Raw genomic sequence first — 25,525 nt, forward strand, 5'->3', positions numbered from 1 at the left:
AAATCTCCATTATCTGCAAACTGTATGCAAAAAATAGTGAAATAAATTACGGTAAGTGGGATCCCCACCCTACAACTGCATTGACCAGGTGTGTAGGGCAATTCATCCTAGCCTTCTCTAGAGGGACTTAAAAACTTTTATCCCTGTATTTTCCATAATACGCTCTCAAAGCCCATATTGTTAGGATCCCTTAATCTTTATGGTCCAGGTGGCACGAGAATCAGTTATATTGCAGCATCCTAGGTGTAATCAGCCTACGTGCACTGGAAGACCCATTACAGTGAGGGCAAGGTCTCATTGGCGGAGGGGTCTCATTCCTCTGGGGTTGCCGAATCCAAGTGCCGTCAGACCATAGGGAAGAACAGGGGTCCACCATGCCTCCTCCTAATTGTGCGCTGGGATTGGGGCTTTACATTCAAAGGCCAGAATCCAGTTAGTGGCCAACACCTGGGGTATAATTAAGCACTGTAGGAAGCGTGGGACCTATTCTAGCCACTGGAGGGTTACCCATGCCTTAGTGTAACCTACTTTGGGGCTAAAAGGGAATCCCTATTTATATTGAATGTGCCATTCCTTCAGTGCAGTTGTTACAGGTAGTAGGGCTCTGCTGGCCGCCAGTGTAAGTGGGGACAGATCTTGATACAGGTACACAGCCGTACCCCTGAAGTCCCATGTCAGTCTGGAACATGCTTTAGCCATTATTTTATCGTTCACTGGGAAGGAGTGCAGACAACAAATTATGTCTCGGGGAGCTCCCTCTAGCTTTGGTCGTCTGTTTTCTATTAAATGCAAAGTGCTGTGTGGCTTCATCCCCTAAAATAATCTAAACTAATCAGTTGAGAGAGAAGGTCTGCCACATCTTCCCCACCAGGTTATTCAGGTACCCCTCATACCCAGATGTTGCACCTTCATCCCTTATCGTCAATGTCCTCTACCTGGCAGCGTGGTACTAACAGCATAACTCTCTGGCAAGTTGCTGCTGTTTCTGCTGTTGTGTTCTGAAATGTGTTGAGTGAAGGTCTCTAAGGTCTAGATTCGAACCTCAAGTACTACAATCTCCGTCCGCAGAAGGATAATCTCCGACCTGTTGGTCTTCAAAGAGGGCTTCTAAATCAGTCTTGGTGACCATGGTGGCTGCCAGGGACCACAGGTCTGCACTGATTTGTGCCAATGTGGCCTGCTCCAGAGCTTTCTCCAGGAATGATGGTGATGAAGGCACAAACCTGTCCATAGGTCCTGAATGGGATCCCTTGGGATCTGAGGTGGGTCAGCCCATCTCTGGTGCAAGCTGCTCAATAGAAGCTATGGTAAGGATGCATCAAGCAACGTTCTAATTTCAAACTGGCATCTCAGTTGAAGCCCTGGCCACATACCCCAATATTTTGTTTATAATGATATGTTTGGTTTTTTTTCAAGAAATCTTTATTATGGATTTATAATAAAAATACGTGGAAATACAGTTTACCTGAGAAGCAAATAAAGACTAAGACTATATGTCATTGAAATCTATACAAACATTAGGGTAATAATAAATAGTAACTACAATAAAGATAATGGATGTTGGGACATTTGTTATCATGGAACAGGACAATCAAGGACACATATTAGATCATTTTGCTCAAAATATATGTGATTTTAATATTGTGAGCTTATATGTAATAAAAAAATAGACTGTCTCAAGCTGTTTTTTTTAGTTGTTTTGTTTTTCTTAGCATTGTACTCCAAACCACTCCATCCATGCCATGTTCTGGCATAAATTCTATTGGTAAAAGCAGTAGCAAAAAGGGATCCAGACTTGACCAGACTGAAACATTGCTAGTATTACTTCTGGACTTCATAAGTGCTGTAGATTCTGGGTTTTGCCTCTCTGGATCAAACTTTAGCACCGCAATCACCTTGGTCTCCCAAGTTGATGAGTGTCTATTTTGTGATTTTCATAACTTCTATTCGAACCAAGTGTAAACTTTCTGAGATCCATGTCATATTGCCATTCATCCTTTTGGTGGTACAATGCAGAGCAATCTGCTTTATTTTGTGCTGCTGAAAGGAAATCATTAAAAAAATAAAAAAAAAACTCCTACATTTCTCTTTTTTCCTTTTCATTATACAACATATGAGAGGTAATTGTCTCTTTTGCAGGGTCTCTCCTGCTTGCCTTTAGCTGTCATTATTTCGATTTTGTTTACACAAAAATGTATAGATTTCACTGTGCATGTGGGATTGTGCATGTGGGATTGTGCATGTGGGATTGTGCATGTTCGATTGTGCATGCAGTACTTTCCAGATTTTAGTTTTTCTTTCTAAAATATGACCGTTTGTTATTATTCGAAGACCCAACTTACAAAAGTAGGCCTTGAATACATTCCAGCCAATCACATGTAGCGTCAGCGCCCAATAAGCCATTGAACAGTTTGGATTGAATAACAGCAGTTAAAGGTTTATCAAGAGACAAACAATGAGAGTGGTAGGTGGTTATTTATATTATAATAACTCGGGGGGTGGCTAATGCCCCTCCGCAGGCCCCACCAAATGGTGGTGGGTAGTAGCTATTAATACAATAATCAAGAGGAAGCTAATGTCACTCCCATACTCCATTAATCCATTAGTGTCGGCTTTTAATATTGTTATAACGCATAGGTACCTAATGTTCCCCAAAGCCTCCACCCACTGGTGGCAGGTGGGGGCTTTTAATATTATAATAACCTAGAAGGCAACTAATGTCAAATTCGAGACAGGTGGGGGCTATAATTCAATATAGAAGGGGGTGGACGTGAGATTGTTCCTCCAATAAAAACAAAAGCCCTGACTACACCCCACAGGGGATGCTATAAATCTAGTTCATGTATAAATATAACATAAGATCCAACTCACTTACTCACTCATTCACTAAACAGCAATTTCAAAGCTCATAGAATGTAATGGTAAAAGAAAACAACACACCTAACCTAGGCAAAAATAATGGGGGTTTAGTTACAATTATTGCATAAGCGTGTCACAACATCAATGGACCCCCATCTGTGGAGGGCCCTATCCTAGAAACTTAATGCCTGCTCTTATGAAAGTAATCCACTTACTTGGGAAATTCTTCCTCTTGGCACTACCTGCAGTGCAAGGTTAAATAGGGCATATTTAGGTGAGTTCAGCCCTCTTGGTTTCATTATACACTGAACAAAATTATAAATGCAATACTTTTGTTTTTGCCCCCATTTTTTACGAGCTGAACTCAAAGATCTAAGACTTTTTCTATGTACACAAAAGGCCTATTTCTCTCAAATATTCACTTCTCCTTTGCCGAGATAATCCACCCACCTCACAGGTGTGACATATCAAGATGCTGATTAGACAGGCCACTCTAAAATGTGCAGTTTTATCACACAGCACAATGCCACAGATGTCGCAAGTTTTGTGAGAGCGTGCAATTGGCATGTTGACTGCAGGAATGTCCACCAGAGCTGGTGCCCGTGAATTGAATGTTAATTTCTCTGCCATAAGCCGTCTCTAAAGGTGTTTCAGAGAATTTGGCAGTACATCCAACCAGCCTCACAACCTGCAGACTACGTGTAACCACACCAGCCCAGGACCAAATGCTCACATTCGATGGCGTCTGGCACTTTGGAGAGGTGTTCTCTTCACGGAAAATCCCGGTTTTCACTGTACAGGGCAGATGGCAGACAGCGTGTATGGCGTCATGTGGGTGGGCAGTTTGCTGATGTCAACATTGTGGATCGAGTGGCCCATGGTGTCGGTGGGGTTATGGTATAGGCAGGCCTATGTTATGGACAACGAACACAGGTGTATTTTATTGACGGCATTTTGAATACACAGAGATACTGTGACGAGATGTACATATGTATATATGTCATCTTTCTTCCTAAAACTGTTCTTTCCAGCTCACCAAAAATGCCAAAATAAAATCCATAATATCTTGTTGCAACTATTAAAAAAACATAATAAAAAATTCATGGTAGACCAGTAAGGGCTCAGACTGAGCTTGCATGGTAGGAAAAACCCTTATAATGTTTTGCCTATGCTATGCAATCTCAGTCAGATGTCTCACTAATCTCAAGGCTTGCGTGTTTGGTAGTCATGTCTGCATGGTGGGTGGGGGCATCAGGGAGATTTAAGACTTGCGTGTACTATTATTAGGGTAATATTTTCTTTAATGACTAACAGGGCTAGTCATTAACAAAGATTGACTAAGATGCTTACAAGACACATTTATTTTATTACAAACGGCTGACCTGCTTGTAAGGATCGGCTGCTTACATTCGGGCTGGAATTAGAAAAGAAAAAAAATACCACAAACATTTGATATTTATCAACTGTTTTTGGTTGAAAGAATTGAACTGTTTATATGTTTCGAGCTGACTTGAAGTATGCCATGTGCTGACAGAATCACTGGGCCAGAGATTATTACATACGGTGTGATAAGTATTGGCGAGAATTATTGTCAGATTGTACATGCGATTACACAGGGCCTTCTTCTATTTCACCTTTTTCACCTCTTTTATCTGTTAATATTTTCTATGTCAATTAACTGTTGTCATTGTCAATTATCCCCATTCTATAATTGTAAGGCGCTGCAGTATATATTGGCGTTATATAAAAAATATTAATAACTCATCGACCATAATGCGCTGTGTAGGTAACTGCCGCAGTAAATACATTGTAAATCAGCCCTCCCAGCCATTCTGTTAGACAGGAAAGTGACTATACTGCACTAGCAAGACAGCTTCACACAGAAATCTATGTTTACATTTCACTTAATGGCTAGTTTAAACTTGATAAAAATCATTTTAGTGTCCTTAAAAAGACAGGTTCTCCTTTATTTGAGTGTCTGTGTTTGTGTCTGTTTGTATGTGCTTATTTTGTGTTTGCCAGATAAGCCTGTGTTTCTCTAATCTATTGTGCGAAGTGACAGAAAATCAAATCAAATAGACTTGTGTTCCCTTTTATCACTGTCCCTTCTGCTCAGCTACCTTTTAATTAAAGGCCCGATCAAATATCTGCACAAGTAAAATGCCATCCCTATGCATTTACTGCCGTGATGAAGACATGATACAGAAACATGTGTCATTTAAACTGAAATCTAAATGCAAAAGGCAAAAAAATAATCTACTTTTTATCTTTCTTTGCAAAATGCCCTGTTTTATTTAACCTTTGCAAGACTTGTGCAGCCTAGCAGGCTAACTTTCATTAAATTAATCTGAATACCCCTGTGGATGTTTATTTAGTCCCTATTTACTTTGCAGGACGGTCAGTTTTTCCTGCACAGATTGATATTTTTAGAGAAGAGGATACCCATGAGAGCAACTGGCGGTACGCCTCAGGCCAGCATCTGTGTGTCAGTGTCCTGCTCTGTACGTTATTGAGCCCTTGAATCCTCTCCATTAGGTTGTCCCAAGGTTATCGTTAAAACTGAATGGTGTTTTTCAGGGTTGCATAGAAATCAATGCCAGTCTGCCGAGTAGCTCCCAACTGTCCTGTATTGTGAGCAGCAGTCCTGATGAGGGATCTGCCTCCCACGTTCCCATTCCAACAGGTTCTTGACACAAAGATTGACTAAACAATGTTGTGTGTTGTGTGTGTATCCAGTGTACATTCACATTGTGAAGATCCATTTATGGTTTAGTAGATGTGCATAGAAGCACAAAATAGACAGGCTTCTATGGTGTAATACATTAATTGAAAGAAATAAAAACAAATATTCATAGACAAAACCCTAAAAACGAATGAAATCTCGAATGTCGACAATTGGATCCAATGTGAAAGGTGGCAAAAGGGATTGCAAAATTAGGGCAAATCAGCCATCCTGGAATTATTGTATAATACAGATGTAATTTCATATAAACTTTTTGTTGGCCTATTATTTGCCAATTGCTTGTCAATTTCCATACATTTCCTATATAAGCCCCAGTTTACTAACGACACTGACCTGCTTTACAACATTTAGATTTATTTTAAAAATTCACTGATATGAAGCCAAGTGTATTATTCTCTCAGCTGGGCCCTACTTGGTCGCTGAGGGATTTAAGAGAGATAAAGGGAATTATGGGGGATCATGAACCACAGAAACATTTATTGAATACGGGATCTACACTGAAAGTCTACAAGATATATACTGAAACCTTAACTAGCATGTTTTAGTGGCCAAGATAGGTGAAATCTCTAATCAACCATTCACTCGATTTGAATGCAATAACATCTGAATAGTTAGCTCGATATTTATAAGGGCAACATCAGTAAGGGGATTCATTTTCTTATACATTTCTATGGTAAGGGGCTTTTCATAGTATGGAAGTTCTCAATTTGTCCAGAAACACAAAGCTGCACATTACACAGTTTTTAATGATCTTTCGGTATCTGTACTTTTTCTTACGTGGTGTCTCTCTGTTCTTTGATTTCTCTATCTATTTTGAATTTTCTTAGGAGTTATCTCATGAATTCCATTCATGCTGCTACAGACAGGATCAATCTGAGACTGACTAACCTCGGCTTATCTCTGCTTTATGTGATTGATTTTCTCTCTTTACGGCCAATTGGCTGGTACAGGCCATCAATTGCAAATGTATAACCCATCTCTGCTTGCTCCCCTCCATAATAAAAAATTATAATTCTATTCATTGTGTGTATATTATGTGCCAAATAATTAAGTGCCTTCATCTGCATATAATACAGAGTGTATGTAATGGTATGAAAAGAAGTAAAAATCCATAAATAAACATATTTACTTATAACATTTTTAACATTTGGACTATTGCCCCACTCCTCCTTTGGCAATCTTAAAAATTAGAAGAAAAAAACATATCTTTAATCAAGAATGAGCTGTCCCGCTCTCTGTATGGCTACACCACCCCATCACCACAACATAGGTAGAGTAGCCACACAGTAGACATGTGCAATTCGTTTCGGTCCAAATGTAAATTCGGATGATTTTCGGCAATACGAATGTCTGAAGTGCCAAAGTTCTGATGTGCTGAAGTTCCGAAGTTGCCGAAGTACTGAAGTTCCGAATGCCGAACCGAACATTTTTCCCTACCACACAGAGACCAGGACAGTTGCTATGACTACTGTGGAATCCTAGCAACTACTGTGTTGATGATCTCAAGTCAATTCAAAACTTCTAATGGAGAAGCGGTGAGACCCTAGTTAGCTATGAGATGCATCCAATTAGTGCAGGATTGTCAGCATTTAGCATTATCTAGCTGGGTGTGATGACACAGAACATGAAAACTAAAAATTATTGAACATATTATTAAGAAGTGCTTCTAGTGGTTGTCTCATTGTGTGTAGAGTCATACTGTGTAAACAATGTAAATATTGCTTTCTCAGAAAAAAGGACAATTCTTACATTTGTGAGACTCCAGAGACCTTGTTTAATCTACCAAAACCACTACAATAACGTTTGTAGCATAACATAGCGGTTTCCGAACTCTGGTGCTTTGGTGCCAACTTCCTTCATTATCCTTTCTCTCCATTAAAATGAGCAATGCTGTGTCATTCAGTTAGCTAAAATTGACTTTTGGCAACAGACTTCTGTATTCAAGTGCATACTCATTGGCATGCCTCCCAACTGTCCCGATTTCGGGGTCCTGGCGCACCGTCCTAATTTTATTCTCTGGCAAGTCTCATCTGAAGACACCAGGCAACTGTCCGAGGTAGCACTGCGGAAGTGTAAAATTAGACACGCTCGCACTGGGTCCAACACTGTGGGAAGTCTTTGGGGGGAGGGGTGCAGGAGCCCAGGCTTTAAGCTGTGAGCCGTGTTAGTGGCCCCAAGCTTCCTGATGGCAGACTCGGTGGCGGACATTCACATGTAAGTATCTCCACAGCACTTTTTAGTTGTTTTGTTTTTTTAATGTGAGTTGCATATATTAAAAGAGATGTAGCTGGCTGCCAGCACAGTTCTGAGTTCTAGATATGTTTTTTGAGTTTACTAGATTATGAATTGTAATGTGTTAAATTGTAGTATGTAGTATGCAAATTTGCCTGGTTCAGAAAATGTAAACCGTAACAGACAGTCTGCCTTAAAATTAGGTGTTTCCCAAACTAGATGTCATTAGTTTATCTAAACACTAGATTTTCTCTGAATGGTCGAAATCCGATGGAAATGACCAAAGTCCAAATCCTTTGGGATTTACAAATTTACTTATAGGGGTCAAAAAAAAATCTCCTTATTACTATAATGGAGGTATTGTACCACCATATGACCCCACCTGCCAGTGGCAGGTCTGCTATGTGGGAGCTTTTCATTGAGTGTTTTTGGTCGACAAGATTCTGTACTTAGGCACCTCATAATTGTCAGCACCAGGCCCACTGGGCTCTTAATCTGGCTCTGACTAGACCACGGTCTACCCTCTGCCCCCACACTGCTATTAAATATGTAAGGGGCATCATAAAGTCTCTCCATGACCCATCAGTGTACAGTGTGGGGGGATACTTATTAAACAGGGGATCCTTGTGTTTCTCTAGTCCCAACCCATTTGGGGTGGGTGGGGAACACTCATTTTATACCCTGGGGGACCTAGCGGGGGCTATTAGTTTAAGTCCTAATGGTCTCCTCATCCTGAACCCATGGGATGCGGGAGGGGGCTAATATAACAATATATAAAGGACTGGACATACTATTGTCAACCCACCAAATTGTCCTTAAATGGTTAATAATGCCACCAAAATAACTTTAGCTTAATGGAGCATTTTTTATGTATAAATCATGTATAGTCTCACTGCTTAATTCTCTGCCATTTAGAAGTTAAATCACTTTGTTTATACAGCCCTAGTCACACCTCAATCCCTGCCTCTTTCCACACACATAGCAACCCATACTGGCCAGTGCTGGTATTGCAGAGTAATCTCTGTTTATACTGAGAAAAATACCGGCATTTGCATTGCCCGTATTACTGCAATATCAGCACTGGCCAGGCAGCCTCAAATAAATACCGGCCAAGTGGCAACCCTAAGAGCTGCAGCTCCATCAGCCCCTATGTTAATCCGGCCCTGGGTCTAGGGTCTTATTGATCATGATCTAGGGCAGGCATAGGCAACCTCCAGCACTCCAGATGTTTTGGACTACACCTCCAATGATCATTTGCCAGCATTATGGGTGTAAGAGCATTATGGGGGATGTAGTCCTAAACATCCGGAGTTCCAAAGGTTGACTATTCCTGATCTAGGGTCCTTTTGATAATGTTAATCAATGTTTTATTACTAATGCTTGAGTGTTCCTTTAAGCAAATAATTAACATAACATATAAATCAACATTAATATACATTTCCCTGATTTTTTTTATTACCGCCATCTAATATTAGCTGCAAGATAATATTGGATGACTTTATATACACGCACTTTTTTTCAATAGAAATACATATTTCTACATAAATCCCCTTAAGAGAATTAAATACGTGATTAAAATAAGTACTTTTAGCAATAACCACTGGTAGCTAAGGATTAGCATAATCTCCCAGTGAAAAGAACAGGTACACATTCTGAGTTCCACAAGAGAAAACAAAATGTATGTCTTACCTTACAATTTAATTTCTTTCCACATGATGAGAGCCCACAAGTCGTGACATATGGGATACGGTCCCTCCAAACTAGATGTGGTAGAAACAACCACAATACAACACTTCAGCATGCTCCCCCCTCCCTTTTTAGCCCTTACTTTAGGACCCTCATTTTTATGTATTAGCAAGTAGAGAAGAAGGAAAAGCAGAAAGAAACAAAGTGAACAGGTCAGGTGACAAGGCACGACAGCACACACTGCAAGCACTGCAATCACTACAATGTAATGGTTATGTTGCAATCAGTGACTTGGCACCCCATATCCTAAGGAGTCAAACCTTAGGGCTTAGCTCATTGGATGAGCACATCAGCTGATCCTTCTCAGGTGCCACAGCATTGCTTGCACCATAACCACTACAGGGGGCTGGTATAATGATGGTGTTTGAAGTGTCCTTTATTTTCCTCCCGGATACAGAGAGGGCACAAAACCATGTTCCTCACAATCTCTGATGTCCTGGCTTGTGCTATAACTCTTCCTCTTCTGTAGGCAAAATGTATCAGTGTTTTAATGTTAAGATAATTGTATTATTTTATTTTAGATTTTTACTATTTACTACTTGAGTGCTTTCCCTGTGTGGCTGCTGTTCATATAACCGAACGCATGTGGTTCAGTGCACAGCCCCTATTGCAGGCAGCGGTACTTGGTCGTTGAGTGCGTGGAATTAATTTCGGCTACATGTTCATGTGAACCCTGGTCAAGATGGTGCTGCTGCCAGTTTACTTTCCCGAACAACTACACGAACCACATTCGGGAGATATGATCTACCGAATGGGGGGTGCATTCGCCAGGGGCAGCGTTCATCTGTGTTTGTGCAGGTACTCCCGAACCAAGCCCAGCTACAACCCTGGATTCTCTGAAACTCTTTTGGGGCATCACCTCGTGGCCAGCCGGTGAAATCTCCTCTCGAATAGCGATCTTATTCCACCAAACCGGAGCGCTTTTCGGATATGTTGTGCGCTCATATTCAGGCTATTCAGGGATATAAGAATTGTGGGGTTCCTGTATTGTTTTGTTATGTTTTTGGGATGTTTTATAAAATGTTATGTATTTCATGTAACAGATAATTTAGTTATCTAAGATTCACAGCTCAATTATCTCTCAGACCCAGTGCATCCTGGGAAACTCCCCTGGAGACCCCATACTATAGGGCTGTGCATAAAAAGTTGTGTGTGGGCTAATATAAATCAGTTGACTTCTAGAACTGTCTGTCAACCAGTTCCTGGGGGAATGGGCTATGATCGCTGACCAACATTTTTTTCCAGCTCCAGAGGATTCCAGCGGAGATCTTGTATGTTAAGATTGCAGCTCCGCAACATTTTTGTTTTGTAGTTTATTACCTGTTTTTTTAACTTTGTAGCAGCTTCTATTTCACTTGAGCATTTTACCATATGTTTAAGGACAAGTCACCAAAGGTTAATCCTAGTCCAAAGTGAAGTATGGTTGCTAGTTTTATTGGGATCAGTGTGTCCTGTCCACATTGTTCAGGGATTCCAGTAGCAGTGTTTTCAGACCAGCTGGCTAGCTGCACTATTCCCTGATCTCTGGGACATGCTAATAAAGGGCTAGGCCTGAGAGCTGCAAGTACCTTTGTAAAGACAGTATTTGGAGGCAGTGCAGGAAGAGAGGTTGATACCTGCCTGGGAGGGAACAGAAGAGGCACAGGCAGAGCGAACGATACCTGCCTTTGAGGGAACATGCAGAGTGAACGATACCTGCCTGGAAGGAGAGAGGACACCCAGAGGAAAGAGAGCTAGAACCACTGAAAATTTGTGGAAACTATTCCCAGAGACCCCAGTCCACCTTCAGCAACGGGGTCTGAAGCACTTCAGAGTCCCCTGTGTAAGCTGACCTAACAGAGGTACTCTGAGTACAGGAGCTCTGCTACTCCATTTAAATTTTAAATTAGTTTTGAACAGTTTAACACTGAATCAGAGTATCTGGGCACCCACAGTCCATCCCATATTGGAGATATGGCTAAGGCAGAGATTACACACATCCTTCTAACCATACCAGTTCATACCAGCAATTTACACTGTGATAGGCTGGAGGTGGTCAGATGACACTTTCAGCCAATCACATCTGCCCCATAATGCTCAGACTAATGCTTCCTAATTAGTCCAAGCAGTACAGAGTTACATCCCTTGGTTTTATTGGAGACTCAATTAACATTAAAATATTAAAACTGTTTAATCTAGAGGAAGAGAGAAAGGAGCGTGCTGAAGCATTGCACTGGGAGCACTAGGTGTTTCTATCTTCATAAGTTGGGAGAAACTTTATCCTGCATGTTATGACTCAAGGGCTCTCACCATCCAAAGTATTACAAAATAAGTAAATTAAGTTTAAAAAAAATATTTGTAATTACTAGTTGGGGTGTTAGGTTTGTTTAACATGCTATTATAAATTATGACTTTATGACATTTTGACCTTTTGTCCACATAGAAAATTTATTTTTTACTTTGACAGTTAATTAGGAGGACATTTGTCAATGAAGATACACAGTAAAGATGTAAAATGTCCCACAATGATTAAACATAGTCATTATACACCACCCAAACACTCAGGTGCCCAGGACAGTTCTTCTCTTTTCTGAACGTGTGTAAAAGGAATTCCAGTTCTGGTTGCTCTTTGTATCTTTTTGTTAGTAACTGGTTTTGCCTCTCACCCCGCTGAGACCCTTTTTTTTGCTAACATTTAATTCCATGGACAAGCAAGGTAAGTCCATCACCCATCACGGAGTTCTAAGGAATTTCACCGCATGTTTCAGTCAACTTAATTAAATATAGTGCAGGGCTTGCTGGCAGCAAAATGTGTTTAATAGAACATTTCATGCAGACAAACATAGACTTTCAAGTTTCCAAATGTTTCCGCTGACACATGGTTTCTTCAGTTGCTAATTGCACTTTAGACACAGTTGGTGAACCAGCCCTTATCTTTAAGGGATGCTGGTGAAAAATGTGCTCTTTGGGAGTTTGCTAAAATGTTGGATACCGGTGCCTATTTTGTAAGTGTTCCTGATTTAAGTGAGCATATACTCATTCTATAATAGAGACTTTTTATTTCATTTTTTAAATATACTAGATGTATAGAGACAGGTTACAGTGCAATCAAACACGTTCCTGTTTGACTGCAAAGCATGTACAGGTTTAGTTGTGATAAATTAATGTCAGGTTTGTAGCGGAGCGCTGGTTTAACACAGATGTTCTCAGCTGGCATTCCAAATTATCACAGAAAGAACAGCATAAGTAGTAAATAAAATAATCCACGAATATCCCATCACCTTTCCCAATGACTGGACGACACATAGTATCAGGAGCAGAACTGAAGTTTAATGACACATACTCTGCTTTTATGCAATTCTCCCCTGCAAGGTAGACACCCACAGAAAATTAGGCATTCTCCAATCACTGACTGGTTATATCCCACAGATCTCCTCCCCTTAGCCTGAGAGATAACACAATTAACTGTACATTTGAAACATACATTTTTACCCGTTTTCTAGATGTACCCCAAGACTATGACTTACACCCATAAATTACATATCTCCTGATAGCCCTGATCTGGGTGAGCAACACTCAAAAATCACCCAGATCGGTTCAAGGGTTCGAGAATTTCTTGAAGGTCTCCGTTTTACCGACCGCACACGAGGTAATAGCCGAAATGAGTTCCATAGGTTTTGGCCTTGCAGTCGGTCTCCGTTCGTGTGGTAAAAACCACGAAATAAGTCAATATAATAGGCTCTGCCTGGGTTCGTATGATTCCCCTCGTTCGTGTGCATCTTTTCACCGAACGCCGTGCTGTTTCGTCTGTTTTTTCACAAACGGGTGGAAGTATGGAGGTCTCTGTGGTGTTCGCGTCGCCGAGTGTCCGATTTGGGTTCCAGACACTTGACAACCAAACACCGCTGGTGCGTTCGTATGGCAAGATGGCCGCCGCCACGTGTTTGTATGCCGAACAGCACCCACCCAGGGAATCAGTAGTGTGTTTGTGTGTTTATCAATTAGGAAAGTGTGAACAATGATGGGGAGGTCAGTTAGAGCCACGTTCCTCTCCAGAGTGGCCTGGTTGTTCGGTAGTTTGTTCGTTTGTTGAATGGAGGTACTTCACATGTCTGCAATGGGGTTTCTACCGAACAACCAGACGAATGCTTTAGCAGCCAACTTGTACTTCTTTGCTTAAAAGTAACGAACTGTTGGAAATTGAACATAATGCTGCAACAATCCAAGTTATGGACAGCCAAAATTATAGACAGTGAGTAGTCGCCAAACGCAATCCGCTACAAGGATAGTCCCATTAAAAACGCAGTGCCTAACCTTTGTCATGAAGACATTATGGCTTGAAGAAGAAAACAAATTATCCTTAGCCAAACCACAGTGTGTCTGAAAAGGGTCATATTTACTTTAGATTGTAAGCTCATGGGTCATATAGCAAATAACTTTTTATGAAAGATCTTCAGTGGCTAGTTCTCTGCTCAAGGGCAGGGTCCTCTTTACCATTTGTATAGTTTTATTTAATTTTTTTTAATTCTTTATTTTTGCCATGACGGTCATCAATATTCATATCAGTTACAATCAGGTGACCCAATACACAATTAACATAAACAATCTAAATAGTTGTCGCAATACAAAAAAGCATGCCAACATATCTTCAAGGACATCGATAGCTATACATAGTGCATGAGCCCTGGACCTTAAGACTATCCATGAGGGTTTTTTTTAATATAATATACAAATACATTAATGACAGAAAAGGAAGTTTATAACTTGGTGCCTAGCTTAAGAACACCAGTGATTAGCGAAATGATTAGGGCGTCAACGTCCCCATCTCCACCAACATTGATGCCTTCTATGTATAATATTTAAATATTAAATTCAGTGATAATAATACATATTTTTTACAATACATAGAAATATTCACTAGAAGCAGAGTGGGTGCTTGTCATGTCACTGTGCAGGGCATGGGTGGGGAACAGCTTCATGCCCAGAACTACCTACAGGTACATCTACAGAACTACAGTCCCCTTGGTTCTCTGCCAGTCCATGGCACAAACAGTCCACTGAAGAGCTGGCTATTAGCTTGGTCTGGCGTAAAGAGATCACATTAGCTAAAGAAAAAGGTGGCAACATCCACAGTAACAAGTTGAGTAGCCACTGAACAAACCTGAGCCACATTGCATCCGTGGATCAGATGACAACTTTGAAGGCAATAGCATTGAGGGAAACGATACAGCAATGACCACCCAAAACATCTTGTTTTTAAGATGTGTTTCTCATGAAGAATGTAGTTTAGTGGTTAATATTTCACTTAAACTGTACAGCTTCAGAGAAGTCTTCACTATAACATAAAATACACAGCATGCATAGTTTCTCTAATATATGGTGTATACATAGCAGAGCACACAACTCTTAAGAAGATGATTTACTTACAGGGTTGAGTGAATGTGAAAAAATGTCTCTTACCTCATCTTTATCTTGCACTTGAATGTAAAGGGGCAAAGCAAAACCCAGTTGAGCCAGCTCTGGTATACTGACTCTGTATTCGGAACTGTTAAATTGAGGGGCATTGTCATTGATGTCAATCACAAGAATATTAAATGTTGTAGTCACTGTTGCGTCAGATGGACTGCGGTCGTCCAACAGTTCAGTTCCCTTTAAAAAAAATAAAAAAGTTGCAAAATAAACAGCAAAATACAAATGCTTAAATACTACACTAGGGTGGGGTAGTCAATGTTACATCCATTGGTTCAAAAGAATTAGAACTCTGATAATATTGTTCCATTGTTTACACATTTTCTGTACATACCCTCCTCCATACTACTGGAAACTAAGTTACTAAAACTCCCATAAGCCTTTGTTATTTTTGTGTTAAATCTACTCCTCTTCTATAACTAACATGGATACAATATTTCTAAGTTAAATATATATATATATGCAAGTGCTGTTCAAACATAAGAAGACAGGGAGGTAATATCATACCCATGACAAATATGAATGTCTGATCTACAAGAGGAGACAAAATGAAGATTGCTATGGACTTCCAAAACAAGTCATCTTCCTCCTTGGCAATTTGTGTATCTGCCTACCTTCCCATACATCTTTCCCACTGGAAATTAGAGCAGATAGTCATCTAGGGTCATCTAGGGTCATCTAGGGTGTCAGAACCAAAATTATAAAAACAAAATTGTTTTCATATTTTCTATTTTTTTAAATCTCCATATGGGCATAAACGAGGCAAAGCCATCTACAAAAAGTTCCTTAAAGAGGCCTTTTAAGTATAAGTAAACTTAAAGAGGAGTAAAAAGGCACAGCTGATCTCTTTTGTGAACTCTCAATTTGGTCATTGTGTAGACACAAGACCTTGTCAATGGAAGCAATGACTTCATAAGAAAGGACTTTAATCGGCTATTGCATCCTGTCACAATGCTACATGTCCTATACCATTCAAGGATACACTGTTCCTTTTTTCTCCTTCCAATTAAAGTGAGAAAATGAAAGACCTAGGCACCTGAAGTACCTCTATGATGATAATGGCGTATTGAACGAGCAAGGGAGGATAAAAAGAACCTTATCTGAGGTCAACTGCTGTAATTATGTGTCACTCTCAGTTCTGTAAGACTAGTGCCCTTTCTTCAACAGAAAAAAATGATCAGAGCACCTTTGGCACAGCCTCGGACAATCCCAATCAATGTAGTTGCTAAACAGCATCTGATTTGTAGCCAGCTCTACAGACCTGCACTTCTAACCAACAAGCCAACTCCATATTGATTTTAATTAAAATACTGTGATAGGATATATAGAGCAATGAGAGAATGGTTCTAGGCCTGTGATATGGCAGTTTAACGCTTGAATGCTGCTCCAGGATGCAGGAAACATTGTAAAGCTTCACAGTTATATTTTATCTTTATTGCACCCACTTATTCTGAACTAAAGAAAAAAAAAAAATTTGATGATATAAAATGGAGTACCACAATCTCAAACGTTGTAAGTCAACAAAGAAAATATTCCTTGAAAAAAACATGGAGATCTACTGTGGGGCCATCTAAATGTTCGCAAGGCAGTCTTTAGGGGACTCTTTTGTAGCAAGATCAGGGTACCTAGTCCACAACTATGGATCCAGAACATTTCCTGTAGGCAAACATAGACTTTCAACTTTCAAAAGTTTCCGCTGACACATAGGTTCTTCAGCTGCTAATTGCACTTCATACACAGATGGTGAGCAAGACCTTCTCTCTTGGGGATGCTTGTGAAAAATGTGTTCTTTGGGAATTTGTTAAAATGTTTCATATCAGACACAGTGCCTATTTTTTAAGTGTACCTGGTATAAGTGGGCATTTACTCATCCTATAATAGAGATTTTTTTTAATTTTTTTAAAATATACTACATGTATAGAGACAACAGTGCAATCAAACTCATTACTGTTTGACTGCAAAGCACGTACAGGTTTATTTGTGATTAATTAATGTCAGGATAGACCCATTAAAAATGCAGTGCCTAACCTTTGTCATGAAGGAATTATGGCTTGAAGAATAAAACAAATTATCCTTAGTCAAACCAGAGTGTCCCTTAAAATTGTCTGCTATTGCATCCATATCTTCTCTGTGCCGTCAGGGACCTACAGGAGCTATCACAGCAACCCACTATCTCAGCACTACTCTCCCAGCAGCCAGAGTTTCTTCAGTGGTATCTCACAACCATCAGTCAACAACTGGATGAAGTGATAAATACCCTTGGTGTCAGGATGTGTGGGGTATGCAAAGCAAATGGGTAAAGTGCCCCTGTGTCTACATTGGGGCAACCTAAGAAAGGGGAGCTCTCCATAATTCAGGGTAATTTTAAATTACTTTTGAATAGCAGTCTAACTCTGCTATATATACTGCAAAGGACTAGAATCCAAGTCTAGAGTGAACAGGGATTCATACATTTGCTTCTTGGCTCCAATGCTTCACCACCAGGTAGTGCTATCTACGGCTATCTACGGCTCCCGGCTAAAGCTTGGGAGAGTAAACCATCAAATCAATGCATTTAGCCCCAAACGCAATTCTCTCATAGTATAATGCACTCTGCCCACACCAGAGTAACCCTTCGTGGTTCACAATAATCTCAGGTCCCTTCAGACTTAATCCTTAAATTCCCAGTCTCCACTTCCCATTTAAGAAGGTTCATAATGTCTAAACCTTGATATGCAAAGCAAATACCCTGAAGTCCACATTGCCCATTGGAAGAAAGAGCGTTAACATGCAAATCTATTTACAAGCAAACTGCTTTTGTGAAACTATGTGGAAAAAATCCTGCCTAATATGTCTGTCATCAGTCTTTAATGTGAGCATTGAGGATTTGAGGAACATGATACAAATATAGTGTAAGGCAGGAGAATTAGTATGGGGGGGGGCTGACCTAGGATGGAGCTCCAAGTGAGGTCCTGAAAAGTCCCAGGTCTGATATTGGCTTCCTTTCTTTGTTACCACAAGTCAATATTGAGAGTGAACCAACACCTTCAGTTACATCATTTGTGACCCTGCCCCTTTAATGTACATGATCTCGAGTTAATTAAACAGCACAGCAGTGGGTATTCCTGTGGGTGCAGAGTTTTAATGCAGTGAGTGCAGGGTTAAAGCTACAATGTGGGTTAATCCTGCAGATAGTGGGTATACAGCATGGTGTGGGGTTAATATGTCAGGTGATGAGGTTCAATATATATATAGGTTTATAATAATACTCAGAATTAATTCATAGAACGTTGTAGGGTTTAGGGTTGTACATCAGGGTTTAGGGTGTGAAATAGTGTGGTGCTTATACGTAATATGTGAGCGAGGGCCATAAATGTGCCTTTGAGCTGAAACCCCTGGTCTCTTTGCCCCCCGGAGTAAGATATTCGGGATATAGTGTTACCTTAACAACCAGAGTGAATCCGGATGTATAGAGGGGGTTCTCTCTGTCCAGCTGCCCATTTAGTGTTAAGGCACCGCTGATATAATCCAAGGCGAAGATACTGTTGGTGTTTCCTAAGAAAGAAAAAAGACAGAGAAATGGCAATATTCAGTATTCAGCTAACCACCACCACAAATAGAGTTACAGTACACTGCCTGGCTAATATAGAAAGAAGGACACATTTCATCAAATGAATGTTTGCAGAAGTTAAACGCATTACTCCAGACAGATGGAATAAGCAATTATTGAAGCCATATTCATTTTAGAAGACATAACTTACGTAAAGTAATAGCTTAACAAGATTAAATGGATACATTTACTGTAGCTCTGGAGAGAAGGCAATGGATTATAAAAAGCACTAGAACTTGCTCAAACTTAGGCATCCTGTGACAAATACATTGTTCAATATGGAAACCAAAACCACTGCCAAAGAGTACATTCAAAAATATTATGTTTTTCCTTTATGAAAATATTAAATAATGGATGTGTATATTGTGTATACGTGTGTATGTATAGTAGTGTTTGTAGATTGGATTAGCCATATTAGTCCAGTAGACAAGATGCAAAATACCAGAGTATTGCAGTATGCATTGATACCTTTTTTGCTTCAGACCTGAGGAAGAGAGGAAAACTCTCAAAAGCTTGTCTTTGAAATATTATGTTAGTCCAATAAAAAGGTATCATTGCATACTGCAATACTCTGGGATTTTGGCATCCTGTATATATATATATATATATATATATATATATATATATATATATATATATATATATATATATATATATATATATATATATATATATTATAGAGTGTAGATTGGATTAGCAACATTAGTCCAGTAGACAAGATACCAAAATACCAGAGTATTGCAGCATTTCTGCTTCTTTAATATTATGTTAGTCCAATAGAAAAAAATAAATAAATATATATATATATATATATATATATATAGAGAGAGAGAGAGAGAGAGAGAGAGAGAGAGAGAGAGAGAATGTCACACTCAGGTCTTTTTTGTGTTTAATCTGTTGTCTAAATTGTAGACTAGTACTCAGTATGATTAAACACTAATGTAGTCACCATCACTAGGGGATGGAAGACAGACACTATATGTAGGTCCAGGGTGGAAAAAGCCTTCAGTAATCCCAGTCAAGCCTTAGCGATTGGGTCTGAAGTGCTCCAGGGTCCCTAATAGCTACTAGGAAGCAGATTTGGCGGAGGTACTCAGTTGGAGTACTGGAGCTCTGCTACATTGGTGTCAGAATTGGGATCAGACAATAGCAAGGGCTGATGAAAGATTGAGGAGGGACAGGGCAGTCCTCGACTAACTCAGGCACAGACCAATTGGAGGTCTGGTACCTGGTTAGTCTACCTCTGGAGGGGAAGATAAGTGATGGTAGTCACCATCACTTGGGATGGAAGGTAGACACAATATGTAGACCAGGGTGGAAAAGGCCCTCAGTGATCCCAGTCAAGCCTCGGCGACTGGGTCTAAAGTGCTCCAGGGACTCTGATAGCTACAAGGTGGAAGGTCCTCGGTCGGAGTACTGGAGCTCTGCTACATTTTCCTGAACAATTTGCAATGGCTTAGTACTCATTTGGAACTTATTTAAGGTAGACAATACCTTGTTTAAGGTACACAATATGTATTTCCCCCATAAATATCCATCTTTTTTTCCTGCATGCAAACTAAAATTACACATACAGTCTCTCTGTAGTTCATACTTTAGTCTAGTGTAACAAACACACATGCATGCACACGCAAGATTCGTTTTTGTTGGTAAGGCTTCCATACACTTGAATCGCTTATCGACTTTTGTTTGAAACCTAACACTAAATCACCTTCTTCTAGCATGGTCTTACACAGCACTTGATCACATCGATCCTTTTTACCTGAGAATCATTTAGCATTATGTCTTATATTGTTTGTGCAGGTCACACAAAATCTGCCATGTAATGTATACTAATACAAATGGCAAATCAACTCAGTGACAGATCAATAAATAAATGTCAATTTAGAAATACGTTATCCAAATCACTCTTTTATTATAACTCTTTTATTACTGCAACAAACTTTAGAGGTTATTAAAAATAATCATGTTGAACTTTATGGGATACTTTTTGTTTTAGGAACTTGAAGTAAATCCCATCCATACAGAAATCAAATCATTTACCTTGAATTATGGTTTTAAAACCAAAATAGAAATACTAAGCATTAATCTGTGTGATAGAAGCATATTATTTCGTGGACATGTTTATTCTGGCTACAGTTACTTTTGTATCTTCTTGAAGATCTCTACGTGAGAAGTTGAGGATGGCCAATATTTTGCTCTCGGGATAAGTTACCAAATGTAACAAAAGGTTCCATGTATAATATATGATTGATTAATGAATGGATTACTTGCCATCTGTGAAACAAGGGGTTTCCCAAGCAGGAACTAACAAAGAAATCATGTCACTAAGAGCTCGGGTTTCACGGTTTTAGATACATTGTCTTATGTAAGGAAACACTCTCAACGCGAGCTTATGGTTCTCGTTGCCCACCTATACCTTTTTACATAATGCATCAAGCTTACACTGAGTTCATGAGAATAAGTAAAAATGTGACGGCCGTGAAACAGTTGGAGAGTGCCAGCTGTATTTTCATGCTGTTCATGGTACAATGGCAACTTCATGACACTGTCACGCTCTGCTGAATGGACGGTAACATTCTTACCTGATTCAAATCCATTTTATCTGCCAGTTCACAGAGTGTATCCCAAATAGCATTTCAGGGATCAATTATATTTCCATTCTCTGAGCAACATCATAAGGCAACATGCCCTGTGCTACATGTCCTTAATATAGAAATGTACTTATTGTTTTAATTCGAGCACAAGAAATCTAAAAGCAATGATATATTCATGTCTAGATAAGGGGTGGTTAACAGGTAGATCTACAGCTGTCTAAAACTCCCAAACTTTTTAGTTTTACCAGCTATTAAATCAGCAAACACATCCTGGGACTTTTAGTTATATATGAGCTCTTCATCCCTGGCCTAGCCCAACCACCACCAGTGACAGAAGGTTCTGCAGTTGCCACGACAGCCCCCTGATCTTAATATCATCAAGCCACTCTGGAGAGATCTCAAACGTGCGGTTCAAGCAAGACGATCAAAGACTTTGCATGACCTGAATGCAATTTGCCAAGATGAATGGGCAGGTATACCACCTGCAAGAATTAGAGGCCTCAGACAACTATTACAAACTGCACGCTGTCATTGATGATAATGGGGGAAATTTACAGTATTAAGAACTAAGGGTATGCAGACTTTTGAACAGGGGTAATTTCATTTTTTTCTTTGTTGCCATGTTTTGTTTTATGATTCTGCCATTCTGTTATAACCTACAGTTGAATATGAATCCCATAAGAAATAAAAGAAATGTGTTTTGCCTGCTCACTCATGTTTTCTCTAAAAAAGGTACATATATTACCAATTCTCCAAGGATATGCAAACTTTTGAGCACAGTTGTATAATCCCAAGGACTGGTCCTTTGTTTTGAACCAGAAATACACAGACCACCAAGGTAGGCTACTGGTACTGAAGGGATTGCTGAATAATGAACAGATCACCAAAGCTACCATGTATGCTACCAATGAAAACCAAATTGTAGCCCATGGAACAGCGCAGTCAGGGGAGTGGGCCTTGACAGAGCCAGGAGTAGGCAGGGGAGTAACCAGTTAAAGGGGTGTGGTTATTGGTAAATGGGGGTTGGACTATAGGAGTATATTAAGCGGCCATTTTATGACTAAGGGACATTTTAACTAAACTGACACTTACCTGGTAATTGTTTTTGGCAGGTCTGTGTTGGTTTTTTCTTTTGTCTTGCAGATCATGGCATCAATGGAAGAAATCCTGGAGGGAGTGAGAGCTGCTGTGCGGGATAGAGGACTGGCCTGGCTTCACGAGCAACTGGGGGCTCAGGGTCCCCCCACTACAACCCCTGCGGCGGCTGCACGGCGTTCCATGAGGAGGGCGAGACCGCCCCAGCGGCTGAGCCCGGGCATGGAGCCCGAAGTCGGCAGACGGAGGAGCCCGTCAGCGGAGTCTGTTGGGGCCCTGGATGAGGCAGCGGGCCCCAGCGGAGTGGATGTACCGCGGCCGGCACCGTCGGTCCGTCGCGGTGCTGGCCGGGCGCGGGCAGCAGCTAGACCGAGGCCTACCACGCGGTGTGCGCCCCGCCGGGAGGCGGCAGGCGGGACGGTTGCGGCTGGAGCCAGGACCCAGAGCAGATCGGATGGCGGAAGCAGTGAACGGATGCGGCCCGGTGAGTCTGGGAATGGCGCTGGGGCTGGGCAGCGGGCGGGGGGCAGAGCGGAGGCCTCTAGTGATCAGGCGGTCCCCCTGATGGCAGGGGGAGCCCCTGTGCAAGGGGACACATCGGGGGCGGCCTCTAGTGGGGCCAGGTGCAACACAAGGGACTCAGACGGCGGGTCCGCTCAGCCAGGTACATTGGGGCCGGCAGGGCCCGCGGCTTTAGCGGACCGGAGGCGCCAGGACAGTCAGGCGGAATCCCCAATTCGCAAGGCGGCCCAAAAGGGGCCAGGTTCAGCGGGTCGGGATAGCTCCCAGGAATCAGCCCAGGGCATGGAGACAGGACGGGCTGGGAGAGAGCGGGAGGGCCGCAAGGGCGGCTCCCGGGGACCGAGGGGTCTCTCGCGGAGCCCTAGGCCGCATCGCAGCAGGGAGCAGCGCGGCGTCAGTGCCAGGCATGACAGGAGGCAGGCTGACGGGTGGAGGGGTAGAGAGAGGAGCAGGTCAGCAAGTAGGCTTAGCAGGAGGAGATCGGCCTCAGGGGAGCGGAGGTGGAGGCAGCGGCGCAGTGCGTCTGGGTCATCAGGCAGGAGCTCGCCAGGTCAGCGGCGCAGCGATTACGGCCGGGAGGGCCAGGCAGGGAAACGGGATATGGTGCGGAACTACAGGCAGGAGCATAAGGAGGTTGGGCGGGTATGTGATCATGTGGACACACTACCCAGGTGTCGTTCTCCTTGCAGGTCTCGCAGCAATACACCCGCGGTCCTGAGGCAGGGCCCGGCTGACAGGAGTCGGCGCCAATTGGATGCTCCGGAGCCAAGCATGGCGGACGGAAGGGAAACGAACCCACGGCCTTCTGCGGCTTCGGGCTCAGGCGGTGAGTCACATGTTACACCACACGCAGGAACACTATTGACTTGTTTAAAATCTTTCTTAGAGTCATGGGCGGGTGGGGAAATGGCTTCACCTCAGTTTGGGAGAGTGTGGACGTGTGAGAAGGGCCAAGGGTTACAAGGTAGGGCCGTGGGCCCAACGCAAGATAGCGAAGTGGGGTTATCTGGGTCCGAAACTAGTAAGGAGTCGGGGGAGAAGGTTGGTATTGGGGGCGAAATTACCGACGCTGCGCGGCAAAACGTGCACGTGTCTTTCTCGGGCCCATTAGGTTGTCATCTAAAAATGGACATCAAGGAGAAAATTTGGAAGGATGAGTTTGTCGAGGTTTTTTCCTTACTCCCGCTGGAGGAGTTCTTAGACATGAAAGAGGAGGACAAGAAAGACGCGAAGAAAGAGGAGGAGGAGAAAAAGCGTAGGTATCGGAAGATTCCTAAAACATTTGGGAACTGGCTAAGGGCCTTTTGCATCCTGGCCAGCGTGATAGGGGAAAAGTCGCCGGATAAATGCTCCCAATTGTTTTGCTACCTAGATGGGATTGGGGAAGCGTACCGGACTTATGGCGGAGTCGCCTGGTGGAGGTACGATGAACAGTTTCGCCAGAGGTTAGCGGCGAATCCCAGCATGCGGTGGGATCAAATGGACCTTCCCCTCTGGATGCGGCTCATGATGGCGCAGAAGGCTGCGCCCTTTCACGGGACAGCCGGTGCGGCCCCTGTGGGAACTGCATCGGCCGGGCAAAAGAAAGGCTTCTGTTGGCTCTTTAACGAGGGCCAATGCAAGTGGGGTACGTCGTGCCGGTTTAAGCACGAGTGCTCAGGTTGTGGGGGCGCACATGGAGCCAGTCGGTGTTTTAAGCGAGGTAAGTCTGCGCCAGGAGTGGGAGCCACTGGAGCGTCGGCCCCCTCCACTGCCGCGGGGGGCAACCCCGGTGAAAGTAGGCGAGATGCTGCCGTGGCTAAAACAGTACGGTAACCGTCAGGACGCCGAATTCTTATGGCAAGGCTTTACGGAGGGTTTTTCAATACCGTTTCAGAGTAGGGATGTGGGGAGGTTATGCAGTAACCTCAAGTCGGTGGGTGAACACCCGGGAGTTGTGCGGGACAAGTTGCTGAAGGAGGTGCAACTGGGTAGGATGGCTGGGCCGTTCGAGGCTCCGCCGTTGCTTGACTTGAGGGTATCCCCGCTAGGGGTAGTCCCCAAGAAGGAGGCGGGTAAGTTTAGGTTGATTCATCATTTATCATTCCCAAAAGGGGCGTCAGTAAATGATGACATCGATGAGGCCCTGTGCTCCGTATCGTATGCATCATTCGACCATGCTGTTGAGTTGGTTCGGAGGGCAGGGCGAGGGGCCTTGATGGCGAAGGTGGATGTGGAGGCAGCATTCCGGCTCCTTCCTATCCACCCAGACTGTCACCATTTGTTAGGGTGCCTTTTCGAGGGTCAGTTTTTTGTGGACCTGTGCCTACCCATGGGTTGCTCCATTTCATGTGCGTATTTCGAAAAGTTTAGCACGTTCTTGGAATGGGTAGTGCGCAGGGAAACGGGCGGGGGTACGGTGGTCCATTACCTGGACGACTTTCTGTGTGTGGGCCCGGCTGGGTCCGACAGATGTGCCCAAATACTGCGGGTGTTTCAGAGGATAGCTCAACAGTTTGGGATTCCTCTGGCTGAGGACAAGACAGTGGGCCCGACCGAGTGCCTGAGTTTTTTAGGGCTGGAAATCGACTCGGTCGTGGGGGAATGTAGGCTGCCGGAGGAGAAGTTGAGGGTGCTCCGCCAGCAGGTGAACGAGATAAAAGGCGCTAGGAAAGTTACGCTTCGGGGACTGCAGTCCTTGCTCGGCAGCCTTAA

At 42.4% G+C, this 25,525-nt stretch overlaps 1 protein-coding gene across 1 annotated transcript in view; it reads right to left on the minus strand.

Annotated features, from left to right (window-relative positions):
* The window catches only part of CDH23 (cadherin related 23), a 909,735-nt gene that overhangs the window by 490,145 nt on the left and 394,065 nt on the right, over nucleotides 1-25,525 (minus strand). Inside the window, exons 10-11 of the mRNA XM_063435341.1 lie at nucleotides 18,450-18,562; nucleotides 15,020-15,208 (exon numbers count right to left, since the gene is read on the minus strand). Of these exons, the coding sequence (XP_063291411.1) occupies nucleotides 15,020-15,208; nucleotides 18,450-18,562 (302 nt within the window). The remainder of the gene's footprint in view (nucleotides 1-15,019; nucleotides 15,209-18,449; nucleotides 18,563-25,525) is intronic.

Source organism: Pelobates fuscus, chromosome 10, assembly GCF_036172605.1.
Source record: "Pelobates fuscus isolate aPelFus1 chromosome 10, aPelFus1.pri, whole genome shotgun sequence".
Lineage (NCBI taxonomy): Eukaryota > Metazoa > Chordata > Amphibia > Anura > Pelobatidae > Pelobates > Pelobates fuscus.